Source organism: Pteropus alecto, unplaced genomic scaffold (genome assembly GCF_000325575.1).
Source record: "Pteropus alecto unplaced genomic scaffold, ASM32557v1 scaffold194, whole genome shotgun sequence".
Classification (NCBI taxonomy): domain Eukaryota; kingdom Metazoa; phylum Chordata; class Mammalia; order Chiroptera; family Pteropodidae; genus Pteropus; species Pteropus alecto.
Window position 1 is genome coordinate 352,862 of NW_006436281.1, and position 9,918 is coordinate 362,779.

The window sequence follows — 9,918 nt, forward strand, 5'->3', positions numbered from 1 at the left end:
AATAATTCAAATGACTTCTAATCATAACCCATGGAGGCCAGAAGTCAGTGATACAGTATCTTTTTTTTTATTATAAAAATAAAAAACTAAATCCAGAATTCTACAGCAAGAAAAAATACCTTCAAGTAAAAGAAACTGAAAATTCATCACCAGCAGATGTGCACATCAAGAAATGCTAAATTAATGTCTTCAAACTGAAGGGAAATGACACTAGATGGAAATCCAGATCATTGGGAAGAGCATGGAAAAAGGTAAATATTTGGGTATATAGAAAAGTTGTGGGATTTTTTTTTTTTTTTTGGTTTTAGTTTCTTTAAAATATATGACTATTTAAATTTCCAGGTTGAGTGCCAATGTGATTTTCCATAGATTACTTATTAATTGAAAAGAAAAAAATGTACTGATACAATAGAACTGGTAAATCAAGAGATCAACATAATTTTACTTGTATGCCACCTGATAGCTTACAATATTAAGTACATAATATCCATGAAGTAGTCTTGTGAAAAAAGTTTCATCTGAAACCTAATCAAGTTTCTAGACATGACCTCCAGTTCACAATACAAAGGATAGAAAAATAAATTAAGCCCATCTTGAGAAATAATAGGACAAATGCAGAATATACAACATTATATAGGTTACTTCTCCTGAGTCTTCAAAATGTCTAAGTCACAAGAAAAAGGTGGAGGGTCAAGTTCTCAACCAAAAGAGATTCAAAAAGTCTTAATCAGATAAAAGGTATAATCTTAATTCAGTCAGTACTTTTTAAAAAGACATTCTTTAAACAACTGGAGAAATTTGTAAATGAACTGATTATTATAGGGCATTTTAGGGTTACTGTTAAATTTTTTTTAGTTGATAAGGGTTTAGTGGTCATGTAAATTATCTTAAATCTAGGAGTTATATGTTGATTTCTTAGAGATGAAGTTATACCTAAAATATTCAAAAAGCACAGCAAAATATATGATATAATATATAACACATACCTATATCTATTACATATTATTTTGCTGTGCTTTTACATATGTAAATGATATATCTGATGTAGAAGGGATATATGTTTTCTGAATATCACTTGACTAAAATAGTTCACTTTAGGTTCCTGTTATCTCCCAAATTCAATAATATATAGATATATCACTTACATATTATACATTCAATGTGTAGTGAGTATATGTGCATCTAAATATATACATTTTCATGAGATAGAGATATTTCAGATATACTGAATCTAGGGAGAGGGCAAACAAACCTTCATTGTTTTACCTTTTATGTAAATTTGAAAATTTCAAAAACTTGAGGAAAATTTGATCCCAAGTCAACATCTGTCTTTTGGTTATCCAGTTGTTAATTTCAAATTTCTTTGAATTGTAGGTAATGTGGATTGTATGTTATCTTATTATAGAATTTATTGTAAGAAAATTACTTCAAACCACTCTCCATTTTTCAATAGCTAGAGTCAACATTCAACAAAGGCATAAGGTTTTTTCCCATTATTAATCTTCATGGGGATGAGCTTTGAATAAAAGGGCTTCTTGTTTAATATATTCTATGGGATTTTGTCCAAAATGAATTATCTGAAGTAAAATATGGATGAATGATAGAAATATTTTTAAAAATATGCTCAGGGGGTCTTTCATATGAATTTATTTATAGTAATATTAGTGCTTATCATAAAAATGATATTTAGTAAACAAATAGTATGTGCCAAATACCCTTCCAAGGGTTTATAGTTTGTTAAATAATTTAATCTTTACTATAACATCACTGGATAGAAGAATAGTGAATGGTCAAGGATGTGCCATAGCTAAATACTCTCGGACTCTAATTACATTAGGAGTTTCTCACCACTGTGAAATCTTTGATGTTGAGTAAGTTGGTAGCAACGACTAAAGGCCTTCCCACATTCCTTACATCTGTGTGGTTTCACACCAGTATGAATTCTCTGATGCTGAACAAGTCGATCACTACGATTAAAGGCCTTCCCACATTCTTTACATCCGTAGGGTTTTTCACCAGTATGAATTCTCTTATGCTGAGAAAGACCTGAGATAGTACGAAAGGCCTTTTTACATTCTTTACATATATATGGTTTCAAACCAGTATGAACTGTCTGATGATAAATCAGTTGGGAATTAAGTCTAAAGGCTTTTCCACATTCCTGACATTCATAGGGTTTCTCCCCAGCATGAATTGACTGATGTGTTTTAAGGTCTCCAACACGACTGAAGGCTTTCCCACATTGTTTACATTCATATGGTTTCAAATCTGTATGAATTATCTGATGTTGAATAAGGTATGAATGAAGTTTAAAAGTCTTCCCACATTCTTTGCATTCATGTGGCTTCTCACCAGTATGAATTCTCTGATGCTGTGTAAGTTGAGAGCCTCTACAGAAAGCCTTTCCACATTCCTTACAATCATAGAGTTTCTCACTACTATGAATTCTCTTGTGTTTAAGAAGGCTCGAGCCCCTACTGAAGGTCTTTCCACAGTCCTTACATTCATGGGGCTTCTCACCAGTATGACTTCTCTGATGTTCAATAAGTAAGTAGCTGCGAACAAAGGCCTTTCCACATTGTTTACATTTATATGGTTTCTCACCAGAATGAATTTTCTTATGTTGATAAAGACTTGAACGATGACCAAAGGCCTTCCCACATTCCTTACATATATAGGGTTTCACACCGTGATGAATTTTCTGATGTAGACACATATGTCGGTACAATCTAAAAGTTTCTGCACATTCCTTACATACATAGGGTTTCAAACCAGTATGAATTTTCTGATGCTCGGCAAGGTGAGAATGACGTCTGAAGGCCTTCCCACATTGCTTACATTGATAGGGTTTCACACCAGTATGAATTATCTGATGTTGAGTAAGCTGTGAATAAAACCTAAAGGCCTTCTCACATCCATTACATTCATAGGGTTTCAAATCAGTGTGTATTTTTTTATGTCTAATAAAATGCTGAAGAACTATAAAGGCCTTTCCACATTCCTTACATTCATAAGGTCTCACACCACTGTGGTCCCTTGGATGTTCAGCAAGGTGGGAATATTTTCTAAAGCCCTTCCTATAGTCCTTACATTCATATTTCTCTCTAGAGTGAATTCTCTGATGTAGCAGAAGGGATATATGTTTTCTGAATATCACTTGACTAAAATATCCCACTTTAGGTTCTTGTTGTCTCCCAAATTCAGTTCTGCACTGTGGGTCATTTCTGAAAATAAACCGCATAAAGTTGAAGGTTTTACTTCTTTTCGTTGTCTCCTGGTGGTATGAATTTACTTCATAATTGCTTTTTTCTGAAGATAATTTGTTGATCTCAGTTGTGAAATCAAAGTCTGAAAGAAAATGAGAAAACAAACATTATTTTTCTGTATTGGGTAATGAGGGGTCTTATATAGTAAAAAAGAAAAATCGACAAGTATATCCATTAGAAGTAAAAAGGTCCTAAAATTCTAAAACACTGTCATAAAATTTTTTAAGGACAAGAAGAGCTCAGGATATTATGAAAGTTCACATGAGAATGTAAGGTTTGTGAGTAGGCAAAGATAAAAAGTCAGTAGACCTCACATTTAGGTGGGTATCAGAATTACCAGGGGAACCTCTTACATATACCATTTTTTAGATATCCACTGAGACTCTGTGAATCAGAAACTACAGGAGTAGGTCCTGGTCATTTTAGCTACACTTCTAACATTACATGCCAGATGGCCCTCTGTAAGTTTTTAAATGGTTTGCCTTTATCTTAAAATGAAAACCAAACACATAACCATAATCTTTGTTCTCTATATCCTACCACACTGCATCTTTTCCGCTAGAACACACCATAACCTTTCCACTCACCTGGGGCTTCACGTAAGTTTTCTACCTTTCAGGAATCATGTTAGGTGGCTTCTTTGTTACCATCTTCGGGTGTTGTAGGTTAGAAACCACTTCCTCAGGCTGCCTCTTCTAACTATAAGTAAATTCTTATCCCTTATTCTATATTCCAACACCTAATCTTTGCCTTCACAATGCTTTTATCTATTACATATTGTCTCATTTCTTTTACCATGTATTTTCTTATTTTAAAGTTGAAATATAGATGCAAGATATCCTTCAACTACCACTGAAAAACAAGTCTCTACCTCAAGGTAAGTATTAAATAATTAATTGTAGCATAAAATATTAAATTAAGAAAGGTAACTTGGATAAAATGAAGGTAAACAAGGATGAAAATCACAGTCTCTGTGGGAAGGCTGCTGAGTTAAATAACCACTTAGTTTCTGAAAATTATGTAACAGTTACCAACTATTTCTCCCTGATTCTAATCTCTTACACCTTATTGTAGTAAAATATGCTTTTCTCTATCATTTGTTACAGATAAAAAAAAATGCATATCCAAACTAGCTCAATCAAAAACAGAAATGGAAAATTTTGATACCTGATCATTCTCCAATTGCATTTCTCTTTAAAAATATATGTGTCTCTAACACTATTGTTCAGTCATTCCTGTGCGATTGTCATGACTGTTTTTTGTTTTTATCCCAATCAAAGTAAAAGATATTGTATTACCTTCATCGATAGAGTTTTAATATTATCCATCCATCCTAAAGATGCTCAATCTATTTTGTTTCTCCAATGCCTTTCCCAGATTTTCCCTTCTATTCCTTTACAGCCAAGGCCAATCTTTCTTGAATTTTTCAAAAACATATGTCAGTAATTTTTTGGGAACTGTATTATTTAATATTATTTTTAAAGGCTTATGTAAGTCTCAGCAAATAAATTTGGTGATGTTGGGGGAAAAAGAAGAGTAACTAAATAACATAGGGAAGAGTCTGGGAAACTGAGTACGTGGGACTCCGCAAAAAAGGGTACATTGAACGTAGGCTGAAGATTGGTAATCTGGAGGCAGAACAGCTTGAAGAAATCTAATGTGCTAAATGAGTCAAGTATGAATTCAAGATAAATGGAATTCTTCTGTGAATAAAGTATGATATGTTTCAAAAGTTGAAATAATGCGAACAATATTCTCCGAAACAATAAGAAATGAGTAAAATCCCGAAAAGCTAAAACGCTTACTGTTTATAAATAAAAATCTCTCAAAGACTTCTGTCAGGTCAGTGAGAAAATACAAACAAACCAGAGAACTTATCAAGAACAATAATAATGAAAATACTATACATCAGAATCAATGGCCTTTAACTATAGTGCTGTAAACTCAGACTATAAGGCTTAAAACATAGGGTTGGGGCCGGGGTCAGGAATAAAAACAATAATAAAAGGCTTAAAACAGCTAATGGAAAATACAATAATTAAAATGAAGAAATTAAGCATTCCATTAAAAAACTGGGAAAATAAAAAAAATTAGAAAAAGAATGATGAAGTACACTGAAAGAAGACAGGAAGGGAAATTAATACAATAAAAGCAAAATTTAAATAAAACGGAACAGTTAACTCATAAAAACCATAATCTACCTATTCAAAAAATAAAAAGAGGAAAAACCAAACATCATGACAATAAGGAAATAATCATCAATAAAGAAATAGAGAATGTTAAAAAATCATACAACTACGCAAATAAATTTGAGATGCACATGAAATGATCTTTCTGAAAATATAATTTGTCAAAACTGACTCTAGCTAGATTTACTTTATTTCTAAGTAATACAATATGAGAAGGAAAAAGTAATAAACTTACAATGAAGAAAACTGACAGATGCTACCTAAAGAAATTTTTAAGGTTAACATCCCAGAGATAAATTATGTTGATATCACATATCCCCATTAAGATATGATGAGAAAGGTACTTCTCTGGTATTCTTCCCCCAGATCCATAATCTCAGTTTAATCCTAAGAAAACATCAAACAAACCCAAATTGGGGGCATGCTACAAAATACCTGACCAGTAATCTTTAAAAGTATCAAGGTCATGAAAGACAAGGAAAGACTGAGAAACTGTCACAGATTAGAGGAAAGTAAGGACACATGATGAATAAAAGCAATGTGATATCCTGGATTCTGGAACAGAAAAAAAGACAGTGCAAAAACTGGTGAAATAAGAATAAAATATGTAGTTTAGTAAATAGTACTTTAAAATGTTAACTTGATAGTTTTCATAAATGTACCATGATTATGTAAGATACTATTATTATGGGACCGGTATACTGGAACTCTTTGTACCACATTTGTAACTCTTTTATAAATCTAAAATTATTTCAAAATCAAAAGTGAAACAACAGATTCCAGAAAAGATAGAAAATAGGGACAAATGAATTTCCATAGAAGAAATAGGAAAAATTTTGTATATTTAACCCCACAAAGAGCCAAACACAATGAGCTCCCCTGTTGGTCAGGTTTCAGTTTCTATATAAACTATTTCCTGCTAATGTGAATTAGGGTGCCTTGGAATAATAACAGGTAATTCCTAGTCCAGGACAAGGAAGATACAAGGTGATTCTGGGACCTCTTACACTGAAGTGCAAAGAAGCTTTCAAAGATAATCAACAATTTGTGCTCTGGTCACATAACATTAAGAAGGATCAGTTTTACCCTCCTACCTTAAAAACTGAAAAAAAGCTAGACAAAATATACAAACAGTGGCTTTCAGATATTGGACAACAGATAGTGTAGGACAGTAATTCCCCTAAGAAAAGGGAAACAAAGGAAGTGAGCCCTGCAAGTGCCAGAATTCTAGAACAAAGCACTGAGAGGGGGAACTAAAACAGAGCTCAGCTGTATCTCTGAGTGGAGAAGGCAGAATAGAGAGATTAAAGGAGGGAAAGAAGTACAGAATTTGCAAGGCAAAATGTCAAGAGAGGAGGGAGCTGCAAAGAGAGAGACCACTAGACGTCTGTAGAAGGATCCCCTTGAGACCAACAGCACAAATCTGGACACGCATGTGAGGAAACTAATAAAGCCAAAGAATGGACTCTACCAAAGAAGATTAGGCAGAACGATCCCCGGAAGTCATGAAAGTCAGGGGATAATACTTTTTCCACCAACCTGAGTGGAAAGCCCTTGTAACACATGAAGCATCAAAGTTCCCAGCAGGGTACTACCTCAGTAGTGGGGCCAAATTAGCCCTTGACTAAAAGCTGTTCTGGACCCACCCTAACAGAGTTTGTAAAGCAAACCATGAAAGGACCAACAGGTTCTAAATTACATAACTGCATCCCAGAACAAATTCCCAAAACATACAAAATATATTAAAAATCCAGCATTCCAACATAGGAAATGTCACAATGTTTGGCATTTAATAAAAAATTATCAGTCATGCAAAATAGCAGGAAAATATGACCCTAAATAGGAGAAAAATCTATCAAAAGGAACAGACCAAGGAGTGATACAGATAATGGAATTAGTAGACAAAGATATTAAAAGAGTTATTACAAATATACTTCCTATTTTTAAAAAGATACTTTTCTATGCATCTCTTACTTTCTATAGTTTATTCTTTATTAGACTTGACATACAAAGGTCAAAATAGTCTTGACAATACGGAGCCAAATTTTAGCTTGTTTCTTGGCATAGAGCATAAAATATACAGTGGAGAAAGTGGATATTTCAGATACCAGATTCTGTCATTTCAGGCCAATGTCCTTACCCAGTGAGACCAAGTTAGTGTAATTCTCCAACATCACATCTCTGTACAAATCCCTCTGATCTGAATTTAGGCATTCCCACTCTTCCGGAGAGAAGTCTATGGCAACATCACTGAATGTCAATGGCACCTGAAATGACAAACCCATGTATTATTTGTAAAAGTAAAGAAAAAACTTTCAAGATGGAATATTGCATTACAGTAAGAGGACAATATATAAAAACAAGTAGGTTGAAGTTACAAGATCATGACATGATTAGCTGAGAATAAATAATTAGCATCTGAAGTACAGTGCTTACACCATTTTGAAGAATCTTATGGGAGCATACAAAATTTCTTCAATACAGGAAAACTTAAATACCAAATATATGAAAATGAATAAAATAATCAGACTTTCCCAATTAAATGAAATACTGTACATATAAGCACATTACCTGCTAGGTGCCTAAATCACATACTATTAGTAAACGCAAGTTCTTACATTGTTTTTCATCAGGGAATATGTAAAAATAATGAATTTTTCCCCCCAAAATAAACTATAAAATCTCTTCCAACAAAGATGGAATAACAGAGATTGGATTTACCCTCTCACATGAAATAACTAAAAACCTAGACAAAATGTATAAAACAAGAGTTTTGAACACAGAAAACACTGGGCAATGAAAAACTGTAACAAATGAACCCTATGATTATTTAGCTTACTGCCAGGAGAGTACTACTCCGCAACTATTAGAATATTAAAATTAAAAACAGTGAGTATTTTAAGTATTGGCAAGGATGTGGGAAAAAACGAGACTCTCATACACTCCTGGTGAGAATGTAAAATACTACAGTTACATTGAAAAAAGTTTATTGGTTTCTTAAATAGTTAAACATCCATATGACCCAGCCATTTTGCTCCCAGTGTTTACCAAGAGAAATAAAAGCACAGGTCCAGACAATGATTCCACGAAGATTCATAGCAGCTTTATTTGTAATAGCCCCAAAGTGGAAAGCAGCCAAATGTCTATCAAGAGAGGAATGGATAATAAATTGTGGTACATACTGAGAATAGAATACTAGTCAGGAATGTACTACTATTTAATATGCAACAACATGGATGAATCTCAAAATAAATATGTGGAAAGAAAAAATACATAATGTGTGATTCCATCTATATAAAATTATTTTAAAAATGCAAAGTAACCTATAGTAACAGAAAGTAAAAGAGCAGTTGCCTGGGTAGTAAGGTCAGGGTGGGAAAGGGTAAGACGGGACAATTATGAAGGTTATGAGAAACTTTTTTTCTTTTTTTTTAAATTGTTTATTGGGGTAACATTGGTTAGTATAATTACATAATTTTCAGGTATACATTATAATTTGACAGAATTATATACAGAATATATAATCTGTATATTCTATTATGTGTTTACCACCGAAAATCCAGTTTCCTTCAGCTACTATATATTTGATCCCCTTTACCCACATCACCTTCCCCCTACTCCCCTATATTTGACCTCCTTTAATCCATCTATCTCCCCCCTCCTCCCCCACCCTCTACCCTCTGGTAATGACAGAATTATACAGAATATATAATCTGTATATTCTATTATGTGTTTACCACCGAAAATCCAGTTTCCTTCAGCTACTATATATTTGATCCCCTTTACCCACATCACCTTCCCCCTACTCCCCTATATTTGACCTCCTTTTATCCATATACCTCCCCACTCCTCCCCTACCCTCTCTGGTAACAACTAGTCTATTGTCCATGTCCATGAGTCTCTGTTTCTCCCGTTCATTTGTTGCTTTTAGGTTTATATCCCACGTATAAGTGATATCATGTGATTTTCAACTTTTTCTATCTGGCTTATTTTGCTTAGCATGATTATCTCAAGGTCCACCCATGTTGTCACTAATGGCAGTATTTCATCTATTCTTATCCCTGAGTAATATTCCATTGTATAAATGTACCACGGCATCTTTATCCAATCATTTATTGTAGGACACTTTGGTTGCTTCCATGTCCTGGCCACTATGAACAATGCTGCTATGAACATCAGTGTGCAAATATCTTTTCGGATATGGATTTTCAAGTCTTTGGGGTAAATATCCAGTAGAGCGATTGCTGGATCATATGGTAGATCAACTCATAGTTTTTTGAGGAACCTCCATACTGTTTTCCATAGCAGCTATACCAGTTTGCAGTCCCACCAGCAGTGGATGAGGGTTCCTTTTTCTCCGCATCCTTTTCCAGCATTTGTTATTACTTGTCCTGTGGATAACAGCTATTCTAACAGGTGTGAGATGATATCTCATTGTGGTTTTGATTTGCATTTCCCTAATA

General features: G+C 33.7%; 1 protein-coding gene across 4 annotated transcripts in view; it reads right to left on the reverse strand.

Moving 5' to 3' along the window:
* Positions 1 to 44: 44 nt before the first annotated feature.
* ZNF404 (zinc finger protein 404) overlaps positions 45 to 9,918 on the reverse strand; it is a 27,719-nt gene continuing 17,845 nt past the window's right edge. For 3 of the 4 annotated variants that reach the window (XM_015589310.2, XM_006911778.3, XM_025046770.1), the window contains 2 exons: positions 7,596 to 7,722; positions 45 to 3,348 (listed from right to left, as the gene is read on the reverse strand). In XM_015589310.2, the coding sequence (XP_015444796.1) occupies positions 1,829 to 3,348; positions 7,596 to 7,629 (1,554 nt within the window). In that variant the 5' untranslated portion in view covers positions 7,630 to 7,722 and the 3' untranslated portion in view covers positions 45 to 1,828. Of the gene's footprint in view, positions 3,349 to 7,595; positions 7,723 to 8,503; positions 8,599 to 9,918 lie in introns of all 4 variants that reach the window. The other variant, XM_025046771.1, reaches the window with a different exon arrangement.